We start from the raw sequence: 19,011 nt of genomic DNA on the forward strand, positions 1-19,011 counted from the left end.
GTCACTTTCATTTCCCTTCAGCACCTCCGGTAGTAAACTAGAGCTGAATTATGCAGTACAACCTGACTTCCAGCTCAATCTTTTTTGTGTCTCTGACTAAGGGTGCTATTAAAAAAAATGAAGGTTTTTGTAACTTATGAATGAGTTGGTTTCTAGTTCTCTGGAAGTTCTTTTTATTCTTCAAAAGTCTGAGATAAAACTCCTTTGTAGCTGTCATCTTGTTTTGCTTCTAATTAGAGACCCACTTATTACCTTTTAAAGATCTAGCGCCTTGACTGTTCATATATGTTATTGTGGCCATGCTGAACACAGCTCCTGTGAACACACTGTTCCAAAGTCAGACAAGAGAATGGTGCCTACAGTCCAAGACTTCCTAGAGCCTAAATCCTTAGCCACCTGCCTTCAAGTTGCGTCTATGATTTAGTTTCACACACACGCACACATACCCAGGTACCACAGAGGGTTAAAGTCTCACTGAATATCTTTTGCTGTCAAATATTTGGAAAGACATGGATGGTGAATTCAGAGCTTAGGTAATTTCTATATTATTTGAAATTCATTGCTTTATGTGTTTCTGGGATGGATAAACTGAAATTCTTACAGCAAACCATATTTGTGATCATTGTCTACAGTAAATCAATGAGATTGTGTCCCTGCCCTCAGATCAGCCTTATCCCCACTCATTGGAAAATACCATCTTCTAAAAGTACATGTGACAAGTGTTTGAAAGTCTGATCGCACACCCCCATCCAAAAGGTACCCAGGTCATTCTATGGTGATGAGCCACTGAAGTGTTTCTTTTAATTCAAATATTTTTCTAACAGCACTGCAGGATTAGATTGGCTTATGTGTCTCGTAATTTACATATTTTTGCAGGAATCTCGTGAAAGTTGTCATGTTTTTCTGAATTGGTGATAAATGTTGATAGAACTCTGTAAATGTATTTTTATAAGCAGACTGAATTGCATTTGATGTGACCGCCTCAGTCTGACACTGTTGATCTTTTATAAATTGAGGAATCATAAAAAATAATTTTATATAGAAGAAAACATAACTGTAACCGACTGTACTTTATGGGAGATTAAAATGGGAAATGTTGTTTAATGTTATAGTTAGAAAGCTTTTTGTTTCCTAATCAAAAAAGTAATCCCAAGGGGCTGCATTTTTGAGTCCCTCTTTGTTTCAGTTAATTATTCAGAGTTCTCCAACCACTAAAAATGATAAGATAATAAACAAACATTTACTGAACCCTAACTTTAGGCCAGACATTCTGCTAAGTACTTGAGATGCTAAACCAATTGAGACATAGCACCTACTCTTGACAAACTCACAATCTAATGGGAAGGTTAATATTTAAATGAATACTCGCTCTATGGTGTGCCAAGTACTGTAATTGTAGAATTCACAGTGTACATTGATGGCACAAAGGAATAACATATTTTGCCTTAAAACTAAAGGTAATATATACAGAATGCCTGGCTCAGTGTCTGGCGGACACCTAACGAGTACTCGATACATGGCAGTGCAATGGAGCACCAAAGGTGGGGAAAGGGTGGGGACGTCTGCCCAGGAGCAGGCAGAAAGGGGAGTGCACTGTTTATAAAGAGTTTATAAACAATAATAAAGCCAATTAAGAGTTGAACTCCTTATTACTATCACCATGTGCTGACAATTCTAAATAGTGTCCGTGATAAACCCTCCTCCTACTGAGTTGGATACTTCGAATGCCCTGCCCCTGGCAACCACTGGTAGTGACTGTATTGGGGGCTGTGAAGGGGGTGGAAGAGGGTCAAAAAAAAGCTCCAGATGGCAGGATGCCAGGTTCCATAAAAAGATTAGGAGTTTCCCAAGTAGGAAATATAGAAGGACATTCCAGAAGGCACCAGCACACATAAAGGTGTAGAAAATAACATAGTTCACTGCAGTGCAGAAGGAAATAGAAGTTATTTTCCATAAATGGTGATGGTCAATTAGATATCCACATGGAAAAAAAATCAGTCTCAATCCCTATCTCACGCTATACACAATAATCAATTCTAAATAGCTTGCAGATCTAGATGTGAAAGATAAAACAATAAAGGTCTTAGAGGAAAACATAGGAGAATGTGGTCATGATCTTTGTCTTTTAAACAGAACACAAAAGACTCTAAAAGGAAAATACTGAGAAGTTGGAGCATATTACAATTAAGTATTTCTTTTCTACAAAAGATATTATTAGGAGTGAAAAGCAACCCCGTAAAATGGGAGAAGATTTTCCCAATGCATGTATCTGACTAAAGACTCATACCTAGGAGTATGAGTAAACATATGAAAAGGTACTCAACTGCATTAGTCATCAGAGAAATGAAAAATAAAACCGTAATATGATACCACTCTACACCCACCAGTGTAGCTAAAATGAAGGAGAGAGAAAATGTTTTGGCAAGGATGTGGAACAAATGGAAGGATCTCTGCACTGTTTGTGGGAGAGTAAATTGGTGCAATAACTTTGGAAAATTGTTTGGCGGCATCTCCTGGAGCTTCCTGTATGCACAGTTAATAACCTAGCAAGTCCACACTTAAATATATACTCCACAGAAATGTACATGTTTGCCAAAAGACATGTACAAGAAGGTTCATAACAGCACTCTTCATAATAGATATAAACTGGAAACTAACCAAATGCCCATGAACAGTAGACTAGAAAAATAATCTGTGTGTATTCCTGTAGTAAATTACTGTACAGCAGTGAGAATGAACAAATGACAGCTACCCATGAAAATGTAGATGCATCTCATAATGTTGAGCAAAAGACACAAAAGAATAGCAGGCAAAGCTAAACAAGGGAGTTCAGGGTTTGGGCAGTGGTTACCTTGTGGGGCAGTGACTGTAGGCAGGCATGAGGGGATTGAGGGTGTTTCTTAATCTAGGTTCTAGAGACACAGCTCCATGTGTATGATTTGTGCATATTTCTGTGTATAAAAAGTTAAATGAAAAGGTTTTTGAAAATCCAGCATGGCTAATTCAAGTAGCCAGTTCAGTATAGAATGTAAGTCAAAAACCAGTGGAAGATGACTGCAGAGAGTTAAAAAGCAGCAGGTTATGGAAAGCCTATATGCCATGTTAAGGTACTTAGGATGTGTGGACAGACATTGCGGAGAACTGTTGAAGGCTGTGAGCAACAGAGATACCATGGTTGGATTTGCATTTGAAACAGATCTTTGGTGGCAACAGAATAGAAAAACAGATGGTGTATAAAGAAACTGGGGCTAAGGAGATCATTACCTCTTTTACTCAACAAGTATTTATTGAGGGATTACTATGTTAGCACTGGAGATACCAGCAATGAACAAGACAAAGTCCTTGCCCTCGTGGAGCTTAAGCTCTAGTGGGGAAAGGAGACAATAAATAAACAAGATATCAAATTGAGATATGTTTTATAAAGAAAAATTCATTGGAGTAAAGAAGTAGAGAGTGAAAGGACGAGGCTGTTTTAGATATGGTGGTCAGGAGAGGACCCATTGAGGATGTGACACGTGAGCAGAGACCTGAACAGAATGAGGGAGTGAGCCATGAAAATATCTGGAGAGGAGTCCCAGGCTGAGTGAACGGCAGATGTCTGAAAGGAGACAACCTCGGCATATTTGATATTCAAGGAACATCACCAGGGTGAGAGTACATAGTGAAGAAAGTGGTTGGAAATAAGATCAAAAGGGTGCCAAATCATTTAGGGTCTTCTAAGACATGGCAAGGACTTTGGATTTTCTATTAGTCAAGAGATGGGAAGAGGCTAAATTTCATAGCAAATACCCCCAAATCTCAGTGGCTTAACAAAATAAAACCTGTTTTTTGTTCATGCAAAGTCCAATGGGGATTTGGCCAAAAGATTTTTCCTAGTGACTGTCCCTTGCATAGTAGAGGGCCGTGGTCACTTGAGGACCAGGATTCTTCCATCTTATGAACCTGTCATATTGTGGTTTCAAGATCACCCTTGAATCCTAACATTCTTGTGTCAGTGGATAGAAGGAAGAAGCATGGAAGATCATGTACCCAGTACTTAACTACTTGACTTGGAAGTGGCACATATAACTTCTGCTCTTATTCTCCTGGCAAGAATGAGTCACATGGTCCTCCTGTATGCAAGGAATAACCAGGAAATGTAATCCTCAGCTGGGCAGCCACTTCCCAACATCAGCTCTATACAAAGAGGAGTGTGAATTTTTGGAGATCAGCTAAATAAAATTTGTTTGCCATAGGTTTTATCGTAATTAGGATGGAAAGCCATTGGAGACTCTTTAATAGGATAATAACAAGGTCTTAAAAATCCTTCTGGCTGCTGGTGGATTATCCGCTGGGGTGTGGGGACATTAAAGAAGGAAGGAGAGCAGTTTTAAGGAAGTTTCATTAGTCTAGATGAGAAATGATGGTGACTCGGACCAGTGTAATGGCAGCCAAAGACGAGAAATGTGGTTGAATTTGGGATAGATTTTGAAGGTAGAGCCAATAAAATTTGCTTATAGGTTGGATATGTAAGGTGTGAAAGAAAGAGTAGAGAAAGGATTTTGGCGTGAGAAACTAGATGTTTGGGTGGTGCCATTTAATGAGATGTTCAAATGGCATTGTGCTTCTCAAATGTCACCTCCTCAATTATGCCTCCATGTCATCCTGTTTTACATTGTAGCCCATGTGAACCATCCCAGTACTCTTGATCCTCTTCACTGTGCTCTGTTGTTTTACAAAAAACTCATCTCTTATCACCTTCTAATACATATGTGTAATTTACTTATTTATTATGTTAATTGTTTCTTGTCCATACTAGAATGTAAGCTCCATCAGGGCAAGAATTTTGTAATGTTTGGGGCACTAATTATCCCATGTGCCTAAAAAAAAGTGTCTGGCACATAGTTGGCACTCAGTAATGATTTGTGGAATGAATGAATTGTGAGCACAGGGGAGGAGTAGGTTTAGGTGAGAGCATGGAATGAAGACTTTTGCTCAAGATGCTTCTTAGACATTCAAGATATGTTGAATAGGTAGTTGGATATAGTGGTTTGGAGTCCAGAAAAGAGGGTGTGGATGGAGATGTATTTTTGGTAGTCAACAGCATATTGGCAATGTTTAAAGCCATGGAACTGAATAAGATCACCTAGGAAGTCACAAGAAGAGAGTAATTAACTGGGACAAAGACTGCTGGGAAGTTGAGTAAGATGGAGACTGAGATTGACCCTTGAATATAGCAATGTGGAGGTCCTTAAAAAAGCAGTTTCGTGGAGAGGTTGGGGTGAGACTCTAATTGGAGTGGACTCAGAAGAGAAAGTGAGATAACTTATGGAGAAAGTGAATGTTGCCAAATTTTTTTTGAGAAATTGTTACAAAGGGGTGCAAAGACATGGGGTGATATCTGGAAAATACCCAACATCTAGAAGGAAAAGTGTCAAGGAAGAGTATCTTTTTTTTTTGGTGGGGGGGATGGAAGATATTACAGCGTGTTTGTATTATGATGAGGATGATCCAATAAAGAGAGAAAAAAAAGAACAGATAATACAGGAGAATGGGGGATAATTGCAAGAGAAAAGTCCTAAAGTAGGTAAGATGTAATGGTATCCAGTGCACATAAATGACAAAGTTAGGAATGAGAGAGTTTATTTGGATAAAAGACAATTATAATTTTTTTAGATAAGAGATTGAGGATCTGCACAGTAAAGATAGAAAAGAGAAGGTAGATATGCAAGGAGTAAGCACATAGAACCAACACAATTTAGTTCTATATAGAGGAAGATCATCCAGAACAGTGGTTCTCAAACCTGAGCATGTATCAGAATCTCTTGTAGGGCTTGCAAAAACATGGATTCCTGGGCCCAAGCCACAGATTTCTGATTCAGCAGGTCCAGGATTGGATCTAAGGATTTGCATTTCTAACAAGTTCCCAGGGGGTGCTGATGCTGAGGGTGCCTGTTTCTTAAAGTATGGCCTGAGGACCAGCAGCATCAGCATCACCTAGAATCTTATTAGAAATGCAGAATGTCTGGCTCCACTCCAGACCCACTGGATCAGATTCTGTGTTTTTACAAGCAATTTATTTGCATGTTGAAGTTTGAGAATCACCAATCTAGGATAGGGTTTTTCAGCCTTGTCCCCAGGTAATTGCAACATGCAGCTATGATTGAGAACTGACTCCACAGTATATTGCCTGCGTGACTAAGTGAATACAAGCGTCATTAAATAAGATAAAGACCGCATGAGGAAGAGCAGGTGTGTGGAGGTTGACAGAGTCCAGTTTTTGGCGTGTTGTATTGAAGATTCCTTTGGGACATCAGATGAAGCTATTCAGTTGAGTATTTAGATCTGAAGGCCAGGAGAGAGATGGGAGATCAAGTTACAGATCTGAGTGTCATTGGCATGAAAGTATTAAGTTATGGCTGTTGAGGACATCTGCTCAAGAAAATGAGAAAAATAATAAAGAGATCCAAGGAAAGCAAGTGACCAAGAGTAGGGGAAGAGGAGCCTGCAAAGGAAATGGTAGTAGTGTGAAAGGTTTGAGGACTGGCAGGAGTCGGTGGGATGGGGAAATAAGGGTGGAGAGAGTTTTTGAAAAAAAAAAAGGTAGGGTCAGTGATGTTTTATGCCTCAGAAAGGCGCAGTAAGATAGACTGAGAAGGACCAGTTATTGGTCAGTTAGGAGGTGACAAGTGGCCTTGCCATGCACAGTTCTGGGCAGAGGTAGTCACAAACACCTGGGGCAGAAGTTTCAGCAGTAAGTGGGAGACAGGGAACTGGGATTGTCAGACACAACCTTTTCAGGAAGCTGGGCTGTGGAAAAAGGACAGAGTGAGCTCCAGGAGGAAATGCAGAGTGAAAGGCACGTTTTCAACTTGGCAAAGACTGAAATCTTGCCACTTGCCATTAAGAAAGAGCTATTGGTCAGTCAAGAGGGTGACTACTGAACCAAGATGTCAGGAAGAATGGGACCCAGGGCATCGGTGGGGGATGCCTCAGGAGGAGCAAGAAGGCAGATGTGAATATAGATAAATTTGTAGATGAGGGTAGGGGAAGGTGAGGAAATTTGTGCCTCATAGCCTCAATTTTCTCTAGGAAGTAGGGGTCAAAGTCATTTGCTTGGAGGGAATGCGGGAGAAATCTTGAAGATTCGTTTTTCTTAATTTCATATGCTTTCACAATAGATAAAAACCCTTTAATCTATATGTAAAATGTATAATATACCTAGATTTCATTCATTATATATCGAAAACTTCATTCCTTATAAAATAAATCATTTCCAAATCTACACCAGAAAACATTATACATTGACCATTCAGGATGCCCAAAGTTGAATTGCTACTCTATTCCCTTACTTTTTCAACTTAATTTTCCTCCAACTCTTCTTCCCTCTTTCATTTATCACTAAAATTTCTTTTTATTTTTATCTTGATAGTTTCTCATTGTATCTCTTTTCTACTTACTAAGTGAATCGTTGGGGTGTTTGTTCTTATTATTTCCCACGTCATGCAGTACTTCCTCTCTGTCCATTCTCACCATTCCTATCTCATTCAGATTAATTCTTTTCAATTAAGATTTCTGAATGCCAGACCTCTCCTCATATTTTTAGCCAAATGAAGATAGCTTTTGTGTTGTAAAGATAATATATTTCTATATAGAAATATAGGCCACGTAGAGAAGAAAGTAAAATATCACTTCCCGGTTTGGTGTGTGTGTGTTTGTGTTGCTTCCTGAGATCCCTTACATGAAGTCTCAGTGAAGTATGTTGGGAACAGGTCATTTGTCTCCTACTCCTGGATAAGATACTGAGGGGAGAGCCCATGTTACGTCACTGCTGTGTCACTCTACACAGTGACCGTAAACTGTTTCTCTTTTGTGAGTTGGTTCTTGTGCAATCCAAACAATGTAAAAACTACATGGCTCTCTTGTTTTTTACTATAGATTACTGGGGCATAAGTTTTTTATTATAAGTTGTTGAAGAACGTGATTCCAGAAGTTTGATAGAGTCGCCTGCCCCCTTTGCAGATTTAGACTTTGAGACTTACTGTGGAGAGAACTGAGTCCCCAGTGTACCTGGTTCATTTGCCCAGCTATCTGGTGGTGGATTGGGGTCCGCGTCAGCCTCACAGTTACTAGCAGAGAGATTTGGCAGGGAATGAGATGGGCCTATCCGAGAACCCTGGGCCTGAAACTTGTGTGCTCTCCTCACGGAAGTGGGAGGCAGAGGAGAGTTCTGGCTCTTGTTCTGCATCCCTGAGGCGGGGATAAAGATTTTCCCACCTTCTGATACTATGGCCTAAGGAAGTTTGTGCTCTGGCCAATCAGACCAGCCACTTCTCCCCAGAGAGAAAAGTTAGTAAGACATGGTGAGAGGCTGCAAGTATATATTCCACATTACCCCGTCATGGGGGGGGGGGCAGATTTCTCCTCTGCCACAAGTAGTAGGAAAGAGAGATGACCACTTCCCCAGTAGCATACTCAAAGGATGGGCGGGACACACAAAACAGGCTCGGAAAGATCAAGTTAATAGTTTGGGATCACGCGCTAGTGGTTGGTAGAATCTGAATGCAAACCCAGATTGGTCTGACTTAAAACCATAGCCCTGTGGGAATAGACCTCACTCTCCATGGTGCTTCCTTTGTCGTGAAGGCTCACAAGAATGTCTACATTCATAGTGATAGGAGCTTGGGAATCAGCTTTCTCTTATTTGTATATATTTCCCAGGGATTTAATTGTGGATTTAAAGACTAAAAAGGGAGGGGAGAGGCCAAAAACCAACCCCAGACTCAGAAGTGACCCTAAGCTTAAGAGGAGATGGGCCCATGGGATTTTTTCCAATCCTTCATCCTTCACTTTCTACCCTTACTTACGAGATGCCTTGATGTTATATGACAACTGATTTTGTTGGTCCCAGTGATAATTATATATGGAAAAATCAATGACTTGAAAAATTGGGATACTGGCCTATATTATTATATATTATTATTTATGAACTATGAAGAAACAAAGCTAAGAGTTGCTGCCTGGAAAGAAATTTGGTATATTTTGTCTAGTATCTGGAGTTCTGAATCAGCAGCTTTTGAAATAAAGGGGGGATATTACTTATTATTACATGTACTTAAAAATAATTTGATCAGTGGCTGTTCTAAGTGGTTTTTGTGTTTCTTTCAGATATCGCCCATTTAATGTGGTTTGAAAGACTCTATGTTTGGCTTCAGAGTTTTGAAAAATATATCTTGTACCCAGCAATAATTTTGAATGCCCTCACTATTGATGCATTTTTAATAAGCAATTATCGGAGACTTGGTACCCAGTAAGTGAATAATGGTTTATTCTCATGATTTGGGTCACAACGTTTTCAAAATCTAATGCATGTTCTTTAAACAGGCTCAGCAGAAACCAACTTGTATCTACTAATTATTGGCCATGTAAAAGTAAGCCATGGTGGTCATTTACTCAAACTTGCTAGAGCTACATGGTTATTATGGAGTGACTGGGGTGCAAATGAGTTGGATCTGCTTGAAGTGATGTTGTGAATAAATGCCAGTAGATTTGCAAATCATCCTGCAAGAGCTTAGTCAGTGAGCCTTAGTAAGATGACGGAAGCACAGTGTGATTCCGAGGTTCCTGGAGTTCTTACCATCATGCTTAGAGCTTTATGAACTGCCTTGTGTCATTTCATTTGGCAAATACTCTGTCATTTTGTGCTTGAGGAAGGGGGAAATTAATCATTGTCACTGCTCCCTCTGCATTTATCAGGAGAAGCCTCATAATTTAAAAAACTAAGCACAGAGACTTGATGCTGTCAAATGTCCATGTTTTTGCAAAGCATTAACAATGTACAGTTGAATTATTAGTTTTATGTATTAAAATTAACTCTGAATTTACAAGTGTAAATCCACTTGATAATTTGTGTATGTGTTGTTCTGACAAAAGTTTGAAATTTCTGGTCAAATAAGTTGTTAGACTAGGAGGATGCGAAAAAGATTCTTCCTCAAATTTGCTTCCTAGTCAAGTTGCTTAAACACTATGTGCCCAAGTCAACCCTGATGCATAATCCCAAGCATACGAATTCAAACCTGCTCTTCCTTTCAAGGTGCGATAGGACAAATTAATTAATATTTGCCAAAGATCGAGTAAGCTAAGATAAAGGGTGTTTGAATACTCTGTCAGACTCTGAGTAGATTCATGGTCACACAAAGGAGACACTAAATAAAATGATCCTATAACCTTCCTGTTTTTATCATACTCTGCCTTCCTTCCAGTCCAGACCTGTTTCAGTTAGGCCAGGGCAAGAAGTCCGTGCCCTTTGGTATTTAAAATCCTGGACTTCAGATCCAGGGATGAAAATTAGTCTCACTGGATAAAGAAGACAGACGATGGGACTACAGACCTCTTATAGAGTCTGGGTGGGTCCCAATCCAGGAGATGACTCTACATCTAGAACACTGAGTACTTCTCCTAGTGGCGGGTGGTTCCATTTTGGTACAATCCTGACTGACCCCATGATGACCTCCTAGAACAAAGCAGATACTCAATTTCTAGAACGAGGGCTCTCAATCAAAACCGAAGTAGCAAGAAACTACCAGTGCTGCCCTGGGGTATCAGGCTAAAGGATTTAAAGGATTTAAAGTTCTCCCTATCCAACATCAGGACTTAGGACCTCAAACTAAGCCTGCAGGTTGATGCCAAGTAGTTCTGACTGTTGGCAGAGGATGGACGCAACGGTTGGGAGTCAGGCAGATTCAAGCAGTTCGGAGAGAGTCCAGTTTAAAGTAATATTACTTTCTGTCCCTGTAATTTTTTCCAGACACTAAAGTTATAAAGTAGCACCTTACGTATATACCTTCGTATATTCTCAACTCCCAGATGATACCAACGGAATTGTTTTTATCAGAGCCCAAAGGTGATAATTCCTTTATATTCTTGAGGCATCTATCTGAAGACTTAAAAAAAAATCTCTCAAGATTTCAAGCCCCCCCACTAGACCAGCTGTTCTAAACAGGACAGCAGGAGGCTGTATATCAGTATGACTTAGAGACCTGTTTCAAACTATATAAGCTTAGGCCCCACCCTGCCTTCATTGAGAACAACTGTGCCAGATGGATAGTGAACTGTTCAATAGCAGGCACTGTTTCTTGTTCAGTTTTCACTGCCAAATCCCTAGTAAATGGTAGAAGGATGGACGGATGGATGATCAAGTGAGGGGGCCTGGTAAATCAATGAGTGGGAGAATTGTGATATCTTGTTAGGTGTTTCTATTTTCTAGCCTGGTCTAAATGGATGCTTTATATCTTTCCCAGGCCATTGTTCACACATGGCTACATAAACCTTTATAAAACCTTCAGCCAAGCCTACAACAACCCGTGAACCATTAACTGTAACCATTACTATTGCAATGTTATAAAAGCCGTAAACATCAGCCCTTAAGATCTGCCATAGTCTTAGTTATCATTAATAAACATAAAATGAATGCTGTTCATTTTAACCATAGTCACAGAAAACAGAAAGTTCAGATGTTGACCCTCATCTAGATTTGGCCTGAATAACCCAGAAAATCACCAAAATATCCCTAGTCTTGAGATGCCATATCACTGGGGTCCCTTGCAGGGCTTTGGCTGTCCCACAGGGATTCTTGTACATGGGGTTGTTGTCAAGGTCATGTTTTCATGCTGTATTTTCATTATGGGCGTTAGTTGTCCAACCGAAAAAGAAGGCAGGTCGTGGATCAATGCTCAGCCTCTCTGCAGGATCATGAGGGCTTCATGTTGAGGTTACGTAAACACATTCCCACCCTCCCCAAATCTGCATGTAATCAGGGGCTGGTTTTTCTCAGAAGGCAAATCTTGGGCCAACCTCACTGCATGCATCATAGGGCAGGGTGGAAATAATCGCAGCCCTAAGGCTGAAGGGTATAAAATATCAGATAGTGGTAGATGGAATTGCCAACATTAGATCTTTTTGATGACAAAAATGACAATTTTGCACCTGATAGGTTCAATGACTTTGAAAGCACTTTTAAAACACGTTAATAACGCTGATAAGGGTCTAGAGCCCAAGATCCCTCTAGGCTTAGGGAAATGGAGGTACAAACCCAGTTTTCTGTACTTAGCCAGAAAAAGAAAACCTCTCTCTTGCAAGTGCCAAGTGCAGCCACTCTCTGGAAAGTATTCCCAGTTCTGTCTTTTGAGTTCCCAAATAGGATGTTATAATTGGAGGAGGATCTGGTTAAATTGTGCAAAGCCTTCCTTCAGAAAGACAGAGCCTTCCAGGAGGTGGTTGCTTGCTCTGTCAGGCTGTCCTGAGCTGTTATCATTTACCTTCCAATCTCAAGGTCGGTAGACTATTCACTGTTGACCTCATCATCTAGTGGAATTGTACACGTAACACATGCTCTCTACACGGGTTAATAATCCCATTCCCTAGACAAGAGCATTCAGGAGTTCAGTCCTCAAAGCAAAGTCCTAGTATTACTTCACCAGACTGCTTTGGTGAGCTCCTTATTGAGGCCTATGCAGTGAGAAGAAAAAAATGTTGATGGTATAATTTTTAGCAGAAAAAAAGGGAGACCAGAAAACTTTTGTTCACTGGGATGACCAATATGCTGGAAAACATTGGCAGTTAATATGTAAAAGTAAAAATGGCTTTATGAAGATGCTGGATATTTCCTCTTTTCAGAATTTAATGTTAACTATTATGACGTTGCTGCTTCATTAAGATTCTTTCATAGTACAAAGCAGGTACTGAGCAGACGCTAACAGGGACGGCATGCTCTGTGTTTTCTCACTTGCCCTCAAGCTGTCCATGGAACCTGTCACTGCAGTGGTCCTTCGGATAAGCTCCACGGAGCTCTGTGTCCTTGCCGAAGGACGGGGACTGTGAAAAGCATATGGTGGAAAGGAGCTGCCTCAAGTGGCAGAGTCTGTGCTCCAGAGTCACTTAGGATTGAGTTTCAATCCTAGCTCCGCCCCTTGGGACCTTAGACAAGTGACTCAAACTCTGAGACTCGGTTTACTCCTCTGTCAAGTGAGGATAATAACAGGCCCCACCATGTTGGCTTCTTGTGCCTGTAAAGTGCATAATGCACAGTAAATGCTCAAGAAACATGAGCTATTGCGACTCGCCTATCAGTTTGCATGCCATCGTTGATCACTTCTTTTCTTTCCTTTCCAACAGCTGGGACATTTTTCTGAGGATCATGGCCGGCATGAAGCTGTTGCGGACCGCGTTCTGTAACCCAGTTCACCAGTTCATCCACTTGGGCTTCACTGTAATCTTTTTCCATTTTGACTACAAAGATATTTCAGAGAGTTTCTTACTGGATTTCTTCATGGTGTCCATTTTATTTAGCAAGGCAAGTTCATTAGCTATTATCTTCATTTTAAAATTTAAAAGGTACTTTTCTTATCAAATGTTTTGAGAGTTTTCAACATTTTCTTTTTTAAAAAAATTGTAGAATGAAATTAAATTGAATTAATATTCATGTTACACTCCTGCTGCCATTTTAAGAACATTCCCCGTGGAATATAAATATGCCGTGTTATTTGCCAAAAATCACTAATTAAAATGAGTTAGCCTTTAGTGTTGCTTGAAATTTTATGATCTTGTCTCTGTTAACAATCTCATTATGGAACTTCCCTAGATCTCAAATGCTCCGAATTAAATTAAAGATTAGCTACCAGACTAATTTTTTTTAACTTAGCTAGCATTCTGCCTTTTGAGGTAAAATTTGAGAGCTGGTACCTGATAGCCGGGTCCTTGGAGTATTTTCATTCCCTTAGCTATTCTCAGGTCAAGACTCCATCTGTTGTAAATTCATACATGGACAGTGAGAAATCCTAATCACGGTACAGGCAAATCTGTGAGGATGGTCTCTAGTGTTTAACATGAGGGAGATAAGAGCCTGTGGATACTGGCCTGAGTGCATTCTGAGCAGTATGACAAAGCCCAGATTTGTAAACAGAAATGAGGAGGAATTTGGAACAACTCTTGGCAAATAAGCTTCGTGACCCCACAGCTCCTTTCACGTCGGCTTCCTCCTGCGCTCAGTTCAATACAGCAGCCAGGGCCTTTCTGTCCTGACAGGGACTTCACCACAACTGCCCCTCTTGGTTAAGAATTTTTAAATTTTAATGTTTTTTTCCTGAACTTTGTTTTTGTTTTTTTTTTTTACTTTTTTTTAGTCAGTTCTGTTAATTTTTCTCTTTATTACTTATCCTTTCCGTCTACTGGCATTCTCTCTGCTTGTCTTAGGTAACAAAAAATTCAGAACTCTCATACTGTTGTAAGGAAGCCCCATAAGTAGTTGTGATCACCCCATCATTGCATGTGCATTTCCTGTTGGAACTCTGGTTGAACAGTGAATTTTCACTTTGGTCCCTTCTGTGTCATTTATCATTTGTTCCTTACTATTACTTCTGTGGTTTCCACATCTTATTCCAGAAACCTGGCCTTTGTCCTTTACCCAGAAACATTTGTTCTCTCTTTGTCTGAGTTCTGTTTGATCTTGATAAATTTATCCCATTTTTCTGATGGTTCAAATCATAGGCTTCCGTATTCTATTTTCCTCCATTTTGTATAAATTCACATTATCTCACATAATAAATGTAAATTTATATCCTATGATCTTTAAAGCATCCATCAAGTTGTTATAAATAATTTTACTATACACAGGGGTAAGAGCTTATTATCAGATGCAAAATATGCTGGGATGAGTTGAATTCCTGACTCTGACATTATTTATATTTTGACATGCTGATATTTATATTCATTTCTGAACCTTAGTTTCTTATAAAATTGAAAATGATGCCAAGCTCACCCAGGTGTTGAGAGGATTGATTACTATAAATATAAAAGAAGTTTTTAAGTAGAATGTGCTTTCCAAATACAAGGCAGCATTTTTAAAGCCATTGTAAGTAGAAAAAGATAATTTTTCTTTTTGAGCACACTGTTTAATATGTGAGGAGCGTGGCCAGTTTCCACACTGAACTGTCCATCTAAGTGTCATCCTGTGAAGTGAGAGACCCCAGGTGAACAAAAGCATAGCCGAGAGCAGAGAGGGGCTGGCTGTAAAAGTCTTGAGATCACTGCTTATAAATGACTCTATATCTGTGATAGGAGCAGTGATTTTCATTTTCTGGGGCACAGGTGGCTTTCCCCCTGAGCTAGCTGCCTGCTGGTCAGCTGAGAGCAGGGCACTGCTGAAAATATGCAACTGGATGCAGGCATCTGGATGAAGATAAAGAAAGGAATTATGCGTAGCTGTTGTTCATTCTTTTTGTCCAGGGGGACACTGAGTGCCATCCGGTGCATAATGAGGAGGGGGGACCTGACGGGACACAGTCTGAAACTAAATCCATATAAACTTAGTGGCTGCACGCACTTGCCTTTCATTGCCATAATCTTTTTGAAACATCAGTTAAAACACTAATAATTTCAGACAGAACCATAGTAGCAGCATTCTTATTTTCTCTAATTGAGGGAGCATTAGCACATGTAATTTGAATATTCTGCTTTTAGGCTGGGGATAATAGCTGAGTCTAAAAGCAAAAAAAAAAGCAAAGCAAGTGAGACAAAACCCAGAAGAATCAGCATACTGTCTAGTGAGTCAGTCCTGACACATCCCAACTCCTGATGCCTGGTCACTCTTGATCTTGAGAGAGCTGACAGCAGTGCCTTTTCTGGAACCAGAAACAAGATCTGATTCCCTGAAAAAAAATATACTCTAAGAAAGAGACAGCGTTTGAGATCTTCCTGGAAAAAAAGCCAATAGAAATTACGGATGGAAGACAGTGGTGCAATGAGGAAGCCCACAGTTAATGTTTCCTGTAAATGTCCTGCCTGCCAGTCCCAACTCATGCTTCCTGTTCGTTCTCCTCACTTTAATATATCTTTTAAAAAATGGTCTGTATTAACATATTTCCTAGATGCTTTCGAGAAACCTCCAATATTGTTTTTGCAGGGAATACTGCTCTTTAGGGTTATTCATTGCACAATATTAAATTTTATTTGTTCAGTAGACTCATCAGAGTCCTGCTTATGACATGTCCTCTCATCTGGCCGTTGCAGAATCTCTAAGCCCTTTCCCCAGCCCTGCTTCTATCTTGCTAAATACAGAGTCATTGTTTTCCTTGGCAGCCACCTCACAGAAGGGTTGAATGGTTAATGAAGAGACATGGGAAGGACATCCAGCTTCCCTTGGAAGAAGGGAGCTGCATGAATATCGGACTCATTATTTTTATAAGTCTGTTGCCCCTAAAACTTGGGGCTTTATACATAGAAAGAAAGGAGAGATGTGATTAGAGAGATGATCTACAGAGTGAGATCAAAGCACCAGGAGGCCAGAGAATGCAATAGATGGCTTCCAGAGGGCCCTGCCTGCATGTTATTCTCTGCCTCCCTGCCTCCTCGAATCCCCCCTGAGGTGTGGAAGATGAATGCTGACTAGTCTCTTCAGTCTGCCAGACCTGGTGAAAAATGGGAAATAATGAGTTCCAGGGCCCGAGCCCAAAGGGAAAGATTTAGTGCACTCCATGCATTGACATGGTGGGTGGGACATTCATAGTGGATGATGTCCTGGGCTCGTGTGTGGGGGCCAGAGGGGGAAGAGGGGCCCATGCATATCACATGCTGAGATGTGACACTCCGGTCACACACCCCGTGTGGCTCATGACCTTTAAGAAGTCAGGTCCATGTTTCCTTGATCCCTCATATGCTCAGTGCCTTTCCTCTCTCTCTTCTGCCCATTCTTCTAAGAATTAACTAGCGTAATTGAATTGTACCGTTTCTAGTCTGCCTAGGTCTTTGGGGCACAGTAAGATGTGCTCCAGGTGAAGATATTTGGTTGCAAGGAATATTTGGTTGTGACAGGAACAAAGATGACAGAGGTTCTTTCATGGTCTCACACTGGTCCTGAAAAAGTTCTTAGAAACCATCTTGTCTTGAAATTTTTAGTAATTTTTAGTTGTAGAAGCAGGACTAGAAAAAATCCTGCCAGAGGATACTTCTGCCAGCATTTTCAGAATGCATTAAATATGAAATTCTACAAGCCATTAGTTCAACATGAGGTCTAGCACTTTTACCATTTCGGAAATTTAAATTAATGGGTGAGGTGGTCTTTATATAAAGTTGTATGAATAATCGCACCAGAGTCATGATGCTATGTTGTGGATGTGTGCAACTAGCATTCAAGTTATTTGAAATCAGAGATTCTAAATGACTTTTTTCTTTATTTTCTGTATGCAGGTGGAAAGTCTTGCATTAAAATAGAACTATTTTTTTTGGAAAGCATGCTTTTACAGAAGTAGTTATTTAAAATATTTTGGTCAGCATAGTAATTGTTTTGCACTATTTTCATCACTTTGCACATATTGACCTGCTTGTTCCTCACAGCAGCTTTGAGGGTGGGTACTCTTCACTGTACAGGTGAGGAGACAGAGGCACAGAAATTAACTTAATTCTCACCGCTTTAAATAGTAGAGCAGATTTAATAGGCTGTACTTTGTGACGCTGCCTCCCCTGCTTGGGGAGTCTGGAAGGAAGGCAGGTAGGGAAGGAGATAGTTACAGTAAAGTATGATAAGGGAGGTGGCCGTGGCAGAGAATTTCAAGAACACACAAAAATGGTACCCAATCCCACCGGGAGAATCAGAAACGATGGTGCTTACTTTGAACTTGGAAGAATGAGGGAGTGATTCAGGCAAGGAAGGCAGGGAAAAGTGAGCTATGCAGAAGAAACTGCATTTACAGAAGCAAAGAAGCAAGAGAGAGTTTGGCATGTTCTGGGAACTGCAAGATATTTGGAAGTGTGAAGACATGGGGAGGAGGGTGGTGAGAGATGAAAGAGGTGATGTCACCAGTCAGATTGCAAAGGGCCGAGCATGCCATGCTTCTGAGTTTGGACTTTATTCTTACATTGGCTGAAGGTTGATAAGCAGAGGAGTAACAGGATCAGAATTGCATTTTAGAACATCTCTTTGAGTAAGTAAAAGATGAGAAAGCATCATGTCTTAGAAATTGGAGAGTATTGTAATAATCCAGGCAACTCATGAGAGCTTGAACTGTGGTGGCAGAAGTGAGGACAAAGAGAAGGGGACAGATTCAAGAGGTATTTAGGAGGTAGAGTTGATAACATTTAGTGACCGTTAGGATATTGGGGGAAGTGGACTGTGGGAGGAAGAGCCACATCTGGGAGAGCTTTCAGATCGCATACTCTAGTGACTAGGTGGTGTCGTTAACTGGATTAGGGAAACAAAAGAGAAACACATTTTGGGGAAAAAGAATGTTGGTTTTATATGTGTTGAATTGTGGAATGAGAAGTGATGAGGACCAAAAATAAAGAACAGGATTGTTTCCCATTTAAATATTTTGGTTTACATAAGTAATACATAAATGTGTGCTAATTGTAATAAAATTGGAAAAGTACAGAGAAAATCTTCTTTATACACATCTCTCACTCCTTAACTCCTCCTCTAATGATAACTATTGTAAGCATTTCAGAATAATTCCTTCCGTTCCATTTTTCTGCATATTTCCACACATATACACACACAAATTTAAAATATTAATGGGATCATTCTCTGTAGGTTTTTTACTTCCCTTTTTTTGCTTAAAAATGTATCTTAGAGAACTTCCATGACAGTGTGTGTAACATTGCCTCTTCCTTTTGACACCTGCATAGTGTTTCATAGCACATACCATAATTTGGCTAGCCATTCCCCAATTGGTAGACATGTAGTTTCTTTTAAATTTTTTTCCTGTGGTAATTGAGATTTCTATGTTCACAAACTCCATAAACCTAAATGAAACTGGCTTAATAAAAAAAGAGAATTTAATAGTTCACATAACTGATTGGATGATTCAGAAGCTGAAGTGATGGCATCAAAATTCTGTTTTAATTTCTCCTTCTTGCCCATCTTTTGACTGTCTTTCTGTTAGCTTTGTTCTTAGATTGGCTCTATCCACATGCTGTAGCTATGGTCACCAGCAGTTCTAGATTTATAGCATTCTTACAGCTAATAATCCCAGAAAGAAGAGA

General features: G+C 40.0%; 1 protein-coding gene across 1 annotated transcript in view; it reads left to right on the forward strand.

The window, feature by feature from the left end:
• PCNX2 (pecanex 2) overlaps positions 1-19,011 on the forward strand; it is a 295,490-nt gene that overhangs the window by 152,709 nt on the left and 123,770 nt on the right. Inside the window, exons 20-21 of the mRNA XM_058543013.1 lie at positions 9,148-9,289; positions 13,153-13,330. Of these exons, the coding sequence (XP_058398996.1) occupies positions 9,148-9,289; positions 13,153-13,330 (320 nt within the window). The remainder of the gene's footprint in view (positions 1-9,147; positions 9,290-13,152; positions 13,331-19,011) is intronic.

The sequence above is a fragment of the Diceros bicornis genome, chromosome 6 (assembly GCF_020826845.1).
Source record: "Diceros bicornis minor isolate mBicDic1 chromosome 6, mDicBic1.mat.cur, whole genome shotgun sequence".
Taxonomy (NCBI): Eukaryota; Metazoa; Chordata; class Mammalia; order Perissodactyla; family Rhinocerotidae; genus Diceros; species Diceros bicornis.